Source organism: Petromyzon marinus, chromosome 48 (genome assembly GCF_048934315.1).
Source record: "Petromyzon marinus isolate PM22_M1 ecotype Great Lakes invasive population chromosome 48, UKy_Petmar_22M1.pri1.0, whole genome shotgun sequence".
Taxonomy (NCBI): domain Eukaryota; kingdom Metazoa; phylum Chordata; class Hyperoartia; order Petromyzontiformes; family Petromyzontidae; genus Petromyzon; species Petromyzon marinus.
Genome location: NC_133714.1, coordinates 7188262 through 7204176, shown reverse-complemented (window position 1 = coordinate 7204176; position 15915 = coordinate 7188262). Strand labels below are relative to the sequence as shown.

Genomic DNA, 15915 nt, shown 5'->3' with positions numbered 1-15915 from the left:
AACAACCACCACCGCCGCCAACACGCCAGCCGCTTGCGTAATGGTCACAAGCGTTAATCCGATTGAACACTTCGCGATGATTGAGAGAGTGGAAGGAGGAGGCAAAGAAGGAAGAAGGATGGAGGCGATCGTTCGCAGGACCAGTTCGGACGTCAACTCGCCACTGACGTTAGCCGTGAGCGAGCGAGCGAGCGGGGGTGGAAGGGTAGAGAGAGAGAGTAGGGGGGGGGCCTTAACTCGGCACTGGGGTCAAACCGGGTTCAGCAGCACAGCGCTTGATGCCCGATGCAAGTTGCTTACCGCGTTTTGTTGGTGGTGGTGGTGGTGGGGGGCGAGGAGGAGGCGGTGTGGGAAGGGGGGCACGCGAATTTAATCCGGCTTCAGTGTGGGGGGGGGCGGTGATGACGATGGTGTTGGTGGTGGTGGTTGTTGTGGGGGGGAGGTCACAGCCTAAGGGTTTAATTATTAAGATAACGGCGCTAATTGCGATTGACCTTCCACGCGTCGCGTCTTCGTGCAGGGGATTTAACATTGGGCGATTGCAGGAGGGGGGCGGGGCCGAAGCGATGGGTGGGGGGTGGGGCGAGTGGGAGGGGCGGGACGAGAGAGAGGGGGGGTGGTGGGTGGGGGGGGGATCGGGGCCGTCACGCGCACGCGGTGGGGGAGGGAGGGGCGAGATTTGCGCGTCGACGTCATCGCATGACCCGCCCTCGCCCAATAGGAGCGCTGCGATCGGTGGTCACGTGCGCGGATGTGTTTCTTTGGGTGACGTCACCGTGTGTGTGTGTGCGCGCGCGCGTGCGAACCACGTGGGGTTGGCCCTCAGCTCTTCCTGTTCGGGGGAGCGGTGGCGCAGCGGTGAGCGCGCTACGAACCCGGCGACCCGAGTTCGATTCCCCGCCGACGGCCACCACCGGTGACATTATCTGAACCGATCCTGTGCCTCCCCTAGGTCGACTCGGCCTCAAATGAGTACCTGGTGCGGTGTGTAAACATCGCCACTGAGGGAGACAAAGGCGGCCGGGTGTGGTGCTGGCCACCCACCCCCTCGTGTGCCGTTCTGGCATTCATAGGTGCTGCTCGCTAACAGCACTTGCCCCCTACAGTCTGTTAAGGCTACACGGGGCATCTTTGTCTTTTGCCAAGCACGTGGGGTTGGCCCTCAGCTCTGTGTGCGTGCCACGGGGGGGGGGGGGGAAGTGTCGCAAGCTGTCAATCAAATGTCACCGATTGTGCGACTGTGCAGAAACCCAAATCGTCAAGCACATCACCAATGAATGCTCCATCCATGCACATCTTGGCGGTATCGCTGAAATCCACACTGCGTCAAGCACGTCATTGGACTGGATGTGGAACCTTTGCATTCATTCATGAAGATCATTAAGAAAAAATAAAAACTGTTGCTTTTCACAATGCCGTACGAAAGAAGAAAACACGGCTCAATTGATAGTATAATTTATTTATTGAAATGTATGCTCATTATAGCGTGTTTATACTGGTAGGAACGAAGTTGTAAACTGAGTGTACCAGCCTGCAATAGATTAATGTGTCCGTCCGTCCCCTTTCAATACTTTAACGAAGTAAAATCTCGTGCTGTTGGGGTGTAAAAATAAAATTGCGCAAAATTCCAATGTTCCTACCAGCCCACCCTGCAGGGACCTGTTTTATCAACCCCCTAAGGTCGCCCTTGCAGCAAGAAAACAACAACATCGAAACATTCGTCAATAACACTGCGGCCTTAACATAAACACAAGTTGACTTTTCGTTGGGAACCATTGGACGGATCAACGTGTTTGGCCCATCGTTCCATGTCAACCGGGTTATTGGCTCTAGCTCACCGATGAGGATTGAGAAACAACGACGCCAGTTCCAGTCGGTTGCAGTGCGCAAACATCTTTGACCTTGGAAGGTTTCTATCTTTAATTGTTTAACGCTCATAAACTTCTCCTCCCCCCCGCACCCCCCCCCCCCCCCCCCAATTTGCTGCACTGCGTTTTTCACAGGTGTACTCATCGATTCTGAAACACAATTATATTGCGGGAATTGTAGGCATGGGTCGACGGGTCAGATGTACGTACCGTATTCTCCAGAATAGATATCACGCTCCGGAAAGTAAGACGCACCCCAAACTATGAATGATAGTGCCAATAAAGTTACGCGCATGTCGTCACACACCCATGTTGCTTTCCAGGTTATAAGACGCACCCTGAACTCTTGTTAAACTAACAGCGAAAAAAGTCTTATAATCTGGACAATCCGGTCATTTATAACTTAAAAACGATAGATGTTTTTTTTGTAGCCACTACTGTATTATTATTCGTAATAGGATTGTGAATCTTAATTGCTCAGTTGGATTGTGAGCATCGTTCTGAAACGAATATTGGGGACGTTGAAACGCCTGTGGGATGTGACAATTTGGTTGGCTGTGTCGAGCGGTGGAGGGGTTTGACGACACACATTGGGGTACACATCTGGGAATGCTGCTGCGTTGACAAGTGGCACACACTGCACAATTAATGCATTAAAAAACTCGACACATTCGTAAATAACGGACAATGACCCTTTTCCATTTACAGGATATGCTACAGGAAAGTTCCTACTGCCCGGAACGTCGACAAACGCGTCTCTTTTTTAAGGCCACTGTGTTGTGGACAAATGCATTGGGAACAGGGAGGATTGCGTGGCCCAGCCCAAACATCAATAATTATCAATCACTGTAATTGCTGCTTATGTTTTTTTTATGGACATGGGCACGTGTAACACACAAGGTGACAGTGTGAACTATCCTGGGTGATGGTAAAATTAAACAGAGGAGCTCCATAGACAACAACGCCTGGCTGAGTTGTTGACATTGCAGCACCGGTCGCTGTGATGAGACGCTTCCTGTAGTGTCAAATGTAGTGATTTTCAGTGGCACAGCGCTTTAAGGTCATGGCGTAAATAGCATGCTGGCATAGCAATCCAGTGGTCGCTGGTTCGATCTACCGGCGCGGCATTTGAAACAATGGCGCAACTTTATCAAATCTACCCCCCAACACCTGTCCACCCAGCAGTGATTGGGTAACGTTGTAGTTTAATCGAGCTGTGGTTTGCGTGCAGTGGGGTAAAGTGTGGGTACCCCCCCCCCCCCCCCACCAAGATGTCTGGGCAGGTTGAAAGGGCCAAGGTATAGTCCTCTCAAATGCAGGGCCCTCTCCGCTCGCAATGACGCGAGCAAGAAATTGCACGGCTGCGCTTTTTATATTACAGGAAGAACGGCCCCAAATACAAAATAGAGAAGTGACGTCACTTTCTGTAATTGTTAATTCATAGGGAATTGCCGTTCAAAAGCACCTACCTCCAGATTCCCCTGTACGCGTATGGGGATTGGCACTTGCACCAGAGTTAAGAGGCTCTATAACAAACAGCTGGTGCTAATGAATCAATCCTCCTAATCGCGTCAGAATCTCGGAAGCTAAGCAGACTTGAGCCAGAACAATTCTCGGATGGGCGACGACTGCCACGTTGAATGCACAACACAATCAGTTATCCAGGTCACATGCAAACCGGCTTGTGTGGTGGGCGCGTCGGGAGCAGCAGCGATTCGGGTAACTGCAGCGAAATTCCACCGATGTGCTGCTGCTATAATACCAGGGGCTCTGCAGCCTGCGGGGTGCCTCAGCGGTGGTTCTTTTGAGGGCCCTGCAGTGGCGCCTCTCGAAATTCGATTTTTTTTTTTTTATAAACGGCTCTTTGTTTTTTGGTTGCCGACCTCTGACCATGGAAGTCCAGTTCACCATGGAAGTTCAGTTCACCACAAGAGTCCAGTTTACCATGGAGGTCCAGTTCACCACAAGAGTCCAGTCGACCATGGGAGTTCCGCTTACCATGGGAGTCCAGTTCACAATGGAAGTCCAATTTACCATGGGCAAGGGGTCAAGTAACCTGCGGCTCATTAAGGAACTGCTGCTTCGTAACGCGTCGTCTATTGAGAACCCGCACCACCTCGTGTACACCACACGCTGCTGTGCGGCTGCTCTTGAAGTATTGTTGAGTTTTTTTTACTGAATAAAAAATAAAAAAATATCTCTTCTTGTTGTTGCCTGTACTTTGATCCCACATCTAGAGTTAGCACCCTGCCACTTCCGCCCCCCCTCCCACCTCCGTGTTCACCAACCCGCATTGACTGGTATGGTCCAGTCTGGTCTCATAGCCCCGGTGACCTGCACGGCGTGGGAAGGCCCTCTCATCCAGTAAGTGGATTGACTAAAGTTGTCTGTACACGCACTCGGGGTTGACGAAAATCAGCGTCGGTTGACCGCACGTGCATTCCAACCGTATGCGTAAAAGCATTTTATTATTATCAAGCAACACTCTGGGTATATCCGCAGCCGCCATAGGAATGTGGAATTTTCACCACCGGCCCAACAAGCAATTACGTTAGCAATGGAAAGCAACAACAGTATCAACGCGCCTCGAGATGCAAGTCGTTAAGAGAACTGAACAAAAAAACTGAAATGTTGCACACATTGGCACGGGCAGATTATACGTGCTTGGAATTATACTGAGGCAGAAAGACAAAGGCGTGTACGTTAGACTTCTTTCGCGCCGTACGTAGCCAATCTGAGGAGCGTGGGGTAGGACAAATGAGAAAAAAAGGACAACCATCGCCAAAATAACGCCCACAGCCATCACCGCCACAAATCTCAATTTTTACCACCTCCAACATCAGCAATTAACCAACGCGATCATAACCACCACCAGAAATTAACACCACAACCACCACCACATAACACGCATCACCAAAATCACCGCAAATGCAACCACCATCAACATCACAACCAACGCCATAATCACAACCGCAACTATTTCAATACGTGCGACTGTACTTATATTATTTCATGTTTAGTTCACCCAGGCATGCCACAAACCAACACCACCACCATCATCATCACCGCCAGCGCCACAACAATCACAACCAACACAATCGCCGCAAACATCATGAGTAGCACCACCACCAATGCACCAAGTGCGACGTGCATTTTAGGCCGAGTCGACCTAGGTGCGTCACACACCAACACCCACAACCAATCAAAACGACAAGTCAATCACCACCACAACCACCGCAATATAACCAACACCACCACACATCATCACAACCACTGCAACCACAACCCATCATCACAACCACTGCAACCACCACCTATCATCACAACCACTGCAACCACCACCTATCATCACAACCACTGCAACCACAACCCATCATCACAACCACTGCAACCACCACCCATCATCACAACCACTGCAACCACCACCTATCATCACAACCACTGCAACCACCACCCATCATCACAACCACTGCAACCACCACCCATCATCACAACCACTGCAACCACAACCCATCATCACAACCACTGCAACCACCACCTATCATCACAACCACTGAAACCACCACCCATCATCACAACCACTGCAACCACCACCTATCATCACAACCACTGCAACCACAACCCATCATCACAACCACTGCAACCACCACCCATCACCACAACCACTGCAACCACCACCCATCATCACAACCACTGCAACCACCACCCATCATCACAACCACAGCAACCACCACCCATCATCACAACCACTGCAACCACCACCCATCATCACAACCACAGCAACCACCACCCATCATCACAACCACTGCAACCACCACCCATCATCACAACCACTGCAACCACCACCCATCATCACAACCACTGCAACCACCACCCATCATCACAACCACTGCAACCACCACCCATCATCACAACCACTGCAACCACCACCCACCATCACAACCAAAATCACCACCGGCACTACCACAACCACTCTGCAACAATTAAGTTGTCCTCCGACTAATGCATATTAATAATAATATTTTATCAATTTATTATTTTATTCTCATTCTACGTGACTTTACCGAAAGAACCAAAGAAGATGAATCATTGCAGTCACGAAAGCTTTAAATCGAAATTTAATGCATATTTTTTGAAAGCCCAGTCAACCTAGACGTGTCACAGATCACAACAACCACCGATGCATCAAGTACAACGTATTACATTCGTTTTTTTTTAAGGCAGAGTCGACCTAGACTTGTCACTGCACAAACAACAAAGACAAAGATCCCCCGTACAGTTTTAACATACTGCTGGGGGCAAGTGCTGCTCCAGAGAAGCAGCAGCAGCTCTATGAAAGGCCGGCACGGCACACCAGGGGGCTTTGGTGGCGTGGCCGTCACCACGCCCGGCCGCCTTTGTCTCCCCAGTGGCGGGTGACGGTACTTACTCATTTTTTAAAGGCCGAAGGGGTTAAACGCGGGCGGTGGGCGTGAGTGTGTGGCTGTGACGTGGCATGTGGCTATTATAAGGCCGGTTCACGCTGGTGCCGGCTTTAGTCTGCGTGGGTTGGAGAGACGCACACAGCGAGAGAGACACACAGAGAGACACAGAGAGAGAGAGAGAGACACAGAGAGAGACACAGAGAGAGACACACACAGAGACACACACACACAGAGACACACACAGAGAGAGACACACAGAGAGAGACACACAGCGAGAGACACAGAGAGAGAGAGAGGCACACAGAGAGAGAGGCACACAGAGAGAGACACAGAGAGACGCACGAATCCAGCCACTCTAACATATCGCTCGAACCTACACACACACACGCTCGAACCTACACTCACCGCTACACGCGATCCACCATACACTCGCTCAGCGTCACCATTCACTCGCCAATACTCGGTGCACACCGCACCTCCGATCAGCACGGTCGGCTCTACGTACGGTGCGAAAGAAGTTCGTCGTACATTTCATGCGACACTCGATCCACGGCACCCCTCCAAGTAATACTGCAAGTACTTAACGCGCATACTCCGACGTACACTCACTGGCACACACTTTAACGTTGTACGTTCTCTCTGCCAGACCGACACACGCACAACACAACCTCATCCACACCAACACAGGCCAAGAGCACACACAGACTCTCGCTTAGCTTGGACACACACACACACGCAGTGGCATCAATTACGTCTCCTATACGCCGCGCACTCACACTCAAGACTTTCGCAGACCAACTCACAATACACAGCCGCACACACCCTCTCACGTTACTCATAACACACACACACTTCCCATAATAGCCCGGTTGGCTGGCTAGGTAGGGTGCGAAAGACGTTCACACACACACACTGCTCTTCACTCCATCACAGATCTCAGCGACTCCCGCCATGCCTCCTGTCGGAGGTCTGCGTGCGGTCTACAGGACGGCAGCTTCGAGGAGCGGTCACATCTTGAGCGTGGCCGCTAGCAGTGGGCCCTCTTCAGTCGACGTGTCCAGCACTCATCACCAACACCACCACCACCAACAACAACATCAGCAACACCACCAGCAGCAGCAGCAGAGGAATTACCATTGCCATCAACAACATCAGCAGCAGCAGCAGCACCTCCAGCACAATGGCCACCACCACCACCACCACTGTGGACACCTTCACCAGCAGATACGAATGCAGAGCCGTGGCGCCGGTCTCGTCGGCACTGGGGGCCCCACGGGGCAATGCCCCCACGTCAGCCCGTTCACGTCCTGCTCGACCCCAATGGCAGAAGGTGGTGGAGGTGGTGGAGGTGGTGGAGGTGGTGGTGGAGGTGGTGGTGACGACAGGACAGCCCCGGAGCAGAAGCCAGAGTTCCTGAGGCAGCAATACGCGCGGCTCAAGCACGTGGTCAGCGGTGAGTGGGAGCATTCGGAATAATTGACTGCGTTGTGGTCCAGTGGTTTATTGGTTGAATTGTTCAGTGGTTAATTGTGCCGGTTTGTTTTTGGTTTAATGGCTGGCTGGCTGACTGGTTGAATGGCTGTTTGGTCGTATGGTTGGTTGGTTGATTGATTGGCGACACAGTTTGTTATTAGCATGGCTGGCTTACTGGTTGCATCGGTGGTTCGTAAGGCGATTGGGTAGTTGATTAGTTAATTGACTGATTGGTTGCATGTGACTTGCTGGTCGATTGTGTAATCCGTTGCTGGGTTGTATAGCTGCTTGGGCGAGTGGCCAGTTGGATCGGTGAATGGTTGGTTGGGTGGGATGGTGGTGGTGGTTTCATTAACTCTGATTGTTGCAGAGTTGGCAGATGGAGATGTTGAGGTCGTTCGATTGCCTTTCTGGCCCGGCTGGTTGCGACATTTACCCGGTTTGATAGCGGACGTAGATTCGTCTGCTCAATAACTCCTCTCATCCGAAGCTGAACGCACGAGAGAGGCGTTTTATGGTCACCGTGATATCTTCAAATGTACGTGTCACACGGGCACGTTCGCCACCTCGGGTCAAATTCACAAAGGGCATACGAACCGTATGCGGGGGCCGCCCTGCGGTCTCAATAACCGCGGATTATTTATGGAACGAGTATACGACGATGATCTACTGCACGCACAGACAACTCAGTGGCATCATCCCAACGTGGGTGGGGGCAGTGCCGGATTAAGCTAAGTGCAGGGCCTGTGGCATATGTTATGAAGGGGCCCGAAATTGAAAATAAAACCACGTGAATATTAAAACACGTAAATGTTTAACTTGCATAGTAAAGTATTTTTTTTGCTATACAGCCAGATAATGCGACAAATCGCTAACCTTAAACATCCGGTCATTCGTAAAAGTTGAAGGCGGTGTAGTACTATAGTAATAGAGCAAGTGCAGAGTCACTGAACCGGAATTGATAGCTTGAAAGCATTTAGCGCGGGGCCCTTGAAAGTGCGGGGCCCGTAGCTACTACACATGTAGTAGCCACTTGTGTAGCTGCTACACATGTGTAGTAGCCACTTGTGTAGTAGCTACTACACATGTAAGTAGTAGTAGCTACTACACATGTAGTAGCTACATGTGCAGTAGCTACTACACGTGTAGTGTGTAGTAGCTACTACACGTGTAGTAGCCGCTTTTGTAGCTACTACAAATGTAGCTACTTGTGCTACTAGGGTCATCCGGCACTGCGTTGGGGTGGGGTAAACCCCCGTCACTTCGCCAGAGGACGTTCAACGCCGCGTTTCTCTCCCACGACCCACGATCAAGAGAGGTTTTGGACTGCGTTGCTCCCACATCCGAATCGGCGGCCCCGAATTGTTTGACGCGCTTTGCCCACGTACAAGGCCGCCTGGTGATCGCACGCAGTCCTCCGGATTCGACTCGCATCCCCGTTTATTGTTAAGCTCCGGTTGGTTTCCCTGCTTTTGGCGCTCATCACCGAGCCGCTGCCACTTGAACGGGCAACTGCCCCCGATGGCGTCGTCCCAGAGAGGTAGGTCGTCGACCCGCAAGCCCAGCTCCTCCGTTGGCACTTCCCTGGGGCTGCATCGTCACCCTGTCCGGGCTCCAACGCGTGCCTGCAAACCGCGTTGAGAAGTGGCCGTGGCTTGCTGATGAGCGCCTCCGCGACGAGTGTCGGGAATGTTGTGAGGTCGGGGTGGACGTGACCGCGTGTTCTGTTCTTGCGTCAGGCTTCAACATTTGTTTTAAACACTTGTATGTGACTGTCGTTTTTAATCGGGGGGGGGGGGGGGGGAACTCATTTTGATTTAAAGCTTTCGTGACTGCGGGGATTCATATTCTTGGTTCTTTCGGTAAAGTCACCACGTAGAAGGGAAACAATAAAATAATAAAAATATAAAACAATATTTTTATTTCATATTCTTAGCTCTTTCGGTAAAGTCACGTTGAAGGGAAACAATAAAATATATATAAAACAAGAAAAATTCTCACGACGTTTCGACCATAACCGTTTCGACCATAACCGTTTGTGTTATGGTCGAAACGTCGTGAGAATTTTTATTGTTTTATATATATTTTATTATTTTATTGTTTCCCTTCAACGTGACTACCGAAAGAGCTAAGAATATGAATTACTGCAGTCACGAAAGCTTTAAATCAAAATATTTTTTATTATTTTATTGTTTCCCTTCTACGTGACTTTACCGAAAGAACCAAGAATATGGAAGAAAAAAAAACAGATAAAATGCATTTTTAACGTGATAACAAATGCATGTTAATAGCTTTAAAAAGTCAAGAGTCTCCACTTATATAAGAATAGGTTTTACCCTTTCTGGCAATAATAAAACAGTTGTGTTAAGATGTTTAAACACTAAACAAACCTTTTGCAAGGATTCATGTCTGCATTAAGGGGCCGTCCATAAATGACGTCACGCACCCAGGGGCGGGGGGGTCAGACATTTGTGACGATGTGTGACGAGGGGGGGGGGGGTTGAGAAATGTGACGTCACATCAAAATGCGCAACGTTAAATAAATATAGACAACACGTTCTACTTAATTAAATAGACTTTTTAATAAATGTTTTCTCCTACAACATCAGAGTGCAACGGCACATTAAATACGAACTACAATGACAATAATTTAAAGCGCTTTAAAGCATGTTTTATATATTTTTTGGGGGGGGCAGAGCTTTGTGACGTCATATTTGAGTTGGGGGGTCTGACTTTTTGTGACGCCGTGTGACGAAGGGGGGGGGTCAAAAATCGTCCAAAATCGCGTGACATAATTTATGGACGCCCCCCCCCCCCTAACCACATATATTTGTGGTGAACATGCAAACAATAAAAAAGTGCTCTTGGTAGTATACGATGCATTGTCTTTGAAACTGATTGATCCACAGCAGAGCCTAGTCTCACTCGTTCGCCATCGTTGTCAACGCGTGGCCTGGACTCGTCTCCAGGTGGTTTCCAGAGCCCGGAGGCAGCGGCACATGTCACGTGGTGTTGTTGCACATTTTTCAGAAGTGTTAAAAAACATTTTGAAGCACCCCCGTATATTCGGGAGACCCAATGCCATTGTCGAGGTCGGCTTGGCGCGAGATGGCTTCGGTTGAGAGTTGGTGTCGTTTTGATAATCCTCCTCCACTGAAGGAGCGTAGACCACAGTGGCTTATTGTGTGGTCCATTTGTTTGGGTTGCGTGTCTCCATGGGTCTCTATGGGTCTCTACGTATCTCTGTGAGCTGCTGTGTGTCTCTGAGTCTCTGTGTTTCACTGTGTCTCTATGGGTTTGCTACTTGGGTCTGTGGTTTGGGTTGCATGGGTACAATCGCACTGCTGTGGCTTGTCCTGAATGTATCTCTATGGGTGCCTATGTTTCTCTGTCGGCCACGATGTATCTCCATGTGTCTCTATGTTTCTATGTCTCTATGGGTTTACTATTTGGTTGTGGTTTGGGTTGCATGGATTCAATCGCACGATTGTGGCTTGTCCTTAAAGTATATTGAAGGGTCTCTATGTATCTGTGTGTCTTTATGAGTCTCTGTATTTCTACGAGTCTTTATGTTTCTATGTGTCTCTGGGTTTTACGATTTAGGTCATCGTTTGGTTTGCATCGCCACAATCGCTTGTCTTTGTTGGACACGATATCACGTTTCACGGTATGGGCGGTGTCGTATTTGCACGATATGACAATTATCACCAGGTACATTTTTTTTCAACGGTGTCACATTTGTACCGCTTTGTTTGAGCACTTTCGCTGTACGTTTGGTACGAAGAAAGATTAGAAGTTATTTCTGTCTGCAGTCTTGCTCAACGTACGCCTTCCGTTTGATTGTAACGCAAGCGATATTTGTGACGCTCATAACGCACGTGCTTGCCAGCGATACAGGACATCATGAAATGAACCACGATGGTCACGAGGTCGGAAAAGCGCCCAAATGTCAATTACTCTGACGGACATTTTTGCAAAGCACTTAATTTAATGGATAAATCGCCATTTCGTTACAACTTTAACTGACAGTTTTTTTTTAAACAAATATTTCACCGAGAAATTAAATTCGAATTAAAAGTAAAAACGAGGAATGATAATTTTACGATTGAATGAAAACATTTTCCCCAGGTAACGCTGTTGTTTTTGCACCGATTTCTGTTTGCTCGATAGCTTTGAATTGTTATAATCTTTTCCTAAGACAAACGTTTAGTCAATTTCGCGGCTCGGGATCACTCGCTTGCAAACGAGACTCATCCTGGGCCCTTCCTTAAGTTTCTTCGCCCGGTTAAAAAATAAATAAACCAATAAACCCCGAACTTTACGCGCCTTGCAAAACGTGATGGATGCTGCATCTCAAGTGAGTTTACAGGGTAAACATTTTAACATTCAAACAAGCGTGTATAATTTGCAAAACCCGACGTGACGATTACGGGGGGGGGAAGGGGGGGCGCCCTGATATCGCACGAGTATAGTTTCGCCACGATTCACAGTCGATTTCTGGATCCCACCACGTCAGAAGAATGCTGCGTCCTAAAGCCCCCCCCCCCCCCTAACCCTGCCCGACACGGACAACTCATTGGGCTTACTCTTTGGTTCTTTAGGTAAAAGTCACGTAGGTAGAAAAATAATAATAATAAAAAAATTAATACAAATATAATCACGGGACGAACAACCTTGACAAGCTATTGCAGCGACAAATCGATTTCCAGCAATGAAATTGGGCGAGCCCGTGGGCCGTGTTGTCGGGAGCGGAAAATCACTCGGCGAGTTCCGCTCATCACGTCGCAGCTCCCATCAGCTGGTCCGTGTCGGGTGGGACGAGGAATAGGGGGGGGGGAGGGAGGGGGGGGGGGCGTACGGCAATGCGACATTTCACTCGCGCGGCGATCTGACCCAGAAATCGACGAAGAATCGTCGCGATATTGAGGCCGTGCGCGCGCATTAAGCATTTCGTCGTGGTGCCAACGGTGGGGGGTGGGGGGTGGGGGCCCGTTGGCCACTTGCCACGGCGTCTGCCTCCGCATTGCGTGTTTTTTTTTTGGGCAGCGCTCATTATCATGCCACCTTGGTGCCATAGAGCGCGCGCTCCGCTCGCTGGTCAGCACTTCACGAGCTGCGTGGCGCCTTTGCCAAGCGTGCAATGAAGAGATGAATGGTCTGAGCTGGCGGACGCAATGCGTGGCCTCGGCGTTACGTAAGACAATACCCCACCCCCCCCCCCGAGTGGCACAGCGTGATGCCTGTAACGTTAGATGCATTGTGTGTGATGGTGGGCGGGGGGGGGGGGCGATAATGTCGTGTGGGGGTAACGGTCGGGCCACTGTGATGGCAATTCAGAGGTCACCGGTTCAAATCAATCACCCAACGTGGCAGTGAGACTGTGGTGCAAGTTTATTTCACCCCCCCCCCCCCGCTCAATTCCACCGCCTCTGTCTACCTGCGATTAGCACTACGTGCAGTGCCAAAGAAATTCAACATGCATACAACATACATACAACATACATACAACATATATACACATAGACCCAGCAGGATAAGTGGCTGTGCCCCAAGTTAGTCGTACGGCAGGTCACGCGTGGTGTTGTAAAGTGTGGGTGACTCTGAATTGCTCCAATGTGTTTGGCTGGCCAGTGAGGAAGAGTAGACCAAATTACCGTCGAGGGGGGAGGGGGGGGGGGCTATTTTGAGCTCCCTCGGCCCCTCCACCCAGCGGTGGAGTGAGCAGGGCATTGCACGGCTGCGCCTTTTACCCCTTCGCAACATTGGAAACGTCAGCCGGGACCCGCCGGCGACCGTGTCGGAAAATATTTGGTGCCGGCGTTGCCAAAATGCAACTGTTGTATTGTCATTCTGGCGGGCGTTACCATCGGTTAAATAAAATAACTTATTTTTATTATTTAATTATGTGAGAGCCTACCCGGACGTTGCTTAAAAATTCTGACTTTTGATCGTGGGCCGAAAATGTTTCTATTTAAATGTTTTTTTAACGGATCGCAATCGCGTTACTTAAAATGAATCGAACGGCCTTTGTCGAGCCTCTGCTGGTTGAAGGGCCTCCCCCATTCCGTGTCGGTTCGCGGGGGATTGTATGGGCCCCTACTTCACCACAACGGTCGGTGTGGGTTGTTGAAATAGGTGGCCGGGGTGGTGCGGGGGACGTGGGTGGAACCCCCTTAACCGGTTCAGATATTGCTTGCCACTGATGTTAGCCGTGGCTGGGAGTTGAACTGGGGCCCGCCAGCTCTCGTAGCACAGTGCGCCAACCACCGCTTCACCTGTCAGGGATGGAACTCCGATTTAATGTGATGGGGGGGGGGGTGTTGTGTGTGTGTACGCGCAGGCATTTGGAGACTTGAGAGCCCATTTTAAACTGGATGCACGTGAGTCCTCTGGCTCACCCTGCGAGTCTACGAGCCACTCCCGGACGTGTCCACGGCTCTGTGCGTTAATCCATTTGGAAGGCGAGGCTGAAAAATTGCCAACCCGCAAAAAACACACGAGAAGCCGATGATGGACACCGGGAGTTGAACCCAGGCTCCCGGGGCAAGCGCGGCGCTCGCGACATACGAGCCACCCTGCCACCCCAGGTTTTTGAGATTCTTGGGCTGAAATGTCAGACCGTGCACGTGCGATGAACCACGGGGCATTTGCCCTTCATCTCGTCGTTCCCGGTGTGTAGATTCGATTCCCGCTCACGGTCAACACCGGTGACGATTATCTCAACCGGTTCTGGGCCTCCCCTAGGTCGACTCGGCCTCAAATGAGTACCTGGTGCGGTGTGTAATCATCGTCACTGGGGAGACAAAGGCGGTCGGGCGTGGTGCTGGCCACCCACCCCCTCGTGTGCCATTCCGGCCTTCATAGGTGCTCGCTAACAGCACTTGCCCCTGCGGTCTGTTAAGGCTATATGGGGGTTCTTTGTCTTTGTGTGTATGTGGGGGAGCCTTCACAGGTGCTCGCTAACAGCACTTGCCCCAACAGTATGCGAAAGGCTATACGGGGGATCTTTGTGTGTTTTTTACGGAGGAGAGCGGTAGTGCAGCATTTACCGTGCTGCGCTAGCCAACGACCTGAGTTTGATTCCCTGCTCACATAGGTCAACATAGGTGACAATTATCTGAACTGATTCTGGGCCTCAAATGAGTACCTGGCACGATTTGTAAATATCGCCAATCGACCTGTTCACAAGTGATAGCTCAATGAAGTGGCTCATCATCACGTGGAAATTTCTAGCAGCCAAATACTTTGAACGCGATTTAATTCTAAACGTAGAGGAAAAAAAAACGGAGGACCCGGAGAAAAATCCACGCGACCACGGGGAGAGAGACACGCAAACTCCAAATCAACAATGGGTGTCAGGGTCGGGATTGAACCCACGACCTCCTACATACCAGGCGAGGTAGTTAACATCTCCTAGCCACCGCGATGATGATGAGAGAGACACGCAAACTCCAAATATACAGCAGGCGTCAAGGTCTGGGTCGAACCCACGACCTCCTTTAGACCAGGCGAGGTAGTTAACATCTAGCCACCGCGATGATGATGAGAGAGACACGCAAACTCCAAATATACAGCGGACGTCACGGTCGGGATGGAACCCACGACCTCCTGCATACCAGGCGAGGTAGTTAACATCTCGCCACAGCGAATAAGAGGGGTTCTCCTGGAGTCGAGTAAACCTAACCGACGATCGGTAAAGTCATCGGTGACTAGGATGATCGGACGACAGCTCAACCCGATGTAGAATCTCGCGACCTGGGCCGTCGCCTGCGCTGCCATTGCGGTTATTGTTGTTGTTCGGCTGTTGTGGCCAAAGGTTCCGCGACTGTCACGAAGTCATCGTCGGAGGAGGAGGAGGAGAGAGACGCAAGACCTCGGAGGGGAATCGTGTGACCTCTGTCCCGCGGGGGAGACGCTGAACAAACAAGGGGGAGAATTCAGAGTTTCGGGGAAAAACGCAACGACGTGTACGGCAACCGGCGGATATTTGTTTGGCAAGCAAGCTCGCCTCCGCTGATGAGACCCAGGATGTCAAATCCGCCTCCAGTCGATTTTTGCTCGCTTCAAAACAGAATGCTGGCCTCTCTCCTCTCCCCCCCCCCCCCCCCCCGGGGTGGTTGACGTGGAGCTCGCGTGCCCAGGAGGGCGTC

The 15915-nt window shown here is 50.5% G+C and overlaps 2 protein-coding genes across 9 annotated transcripts in view; one reads left to right on the top strand and one right to left on the bottom strand.

Annotated features, from left to right (window-relative positions):
• Nucleotides 1-554, bottom strand: part of ADIPOR1 (adiponectin receptor 1) — a 31538-nt gene extending 30984 nt beyond the window's left edge. Inside the window, exon 1 of one of the 2 annotated variants that reach the window (XM_076074497.1) lies at nucleotides 301-554. Coding sequence is in view for 1 of the 2 variants with exons in the window: in XM_032972302.2 (XP_032828193.2) it covers nucleotides 301-532 (232 nt within the window). In the remaining variant the exon portion in view is untranslated. The remainder of the gene's footprint in view (nucleotides 1-300) is intronic. The other variant, XM_032972302.2, reaches the window with a different exon arrangement.
• Nucleotides 555-6379: 5825 nt separating this feature from the next.
• The window catches only part of LOC116952800 (5'-nucleotidase domain-containing protein 3-like), a 40268-nt gene continuing 30732 nt past the window's right edge, over nucleotides 6380-15915 (top strand). Inside the window, exons 1-2 of one of the 7 annotated variants that reach the window (XM_076074490.1) lie at nucleotides 6380-6856; nucleotides 7226-7745. In XM_076074490.1, the coding sequence (XP_075930605.1) occupies nucleotides 7244-7745 (502 nt within the window). In that variant the 5' untranslated portion in view covers nucleotides 6380-6856; nucleotides 7226-7243. Of the gene's footprint in view, nucleotides 7746-12653; nucleotides 12960-15915 lie in introns of those variants that run through there. The other 6 variants (XM_076074489.1, XM_076074488.1, XM_076074491.1 and 3 more) reach the window with 6 other exon arrangements.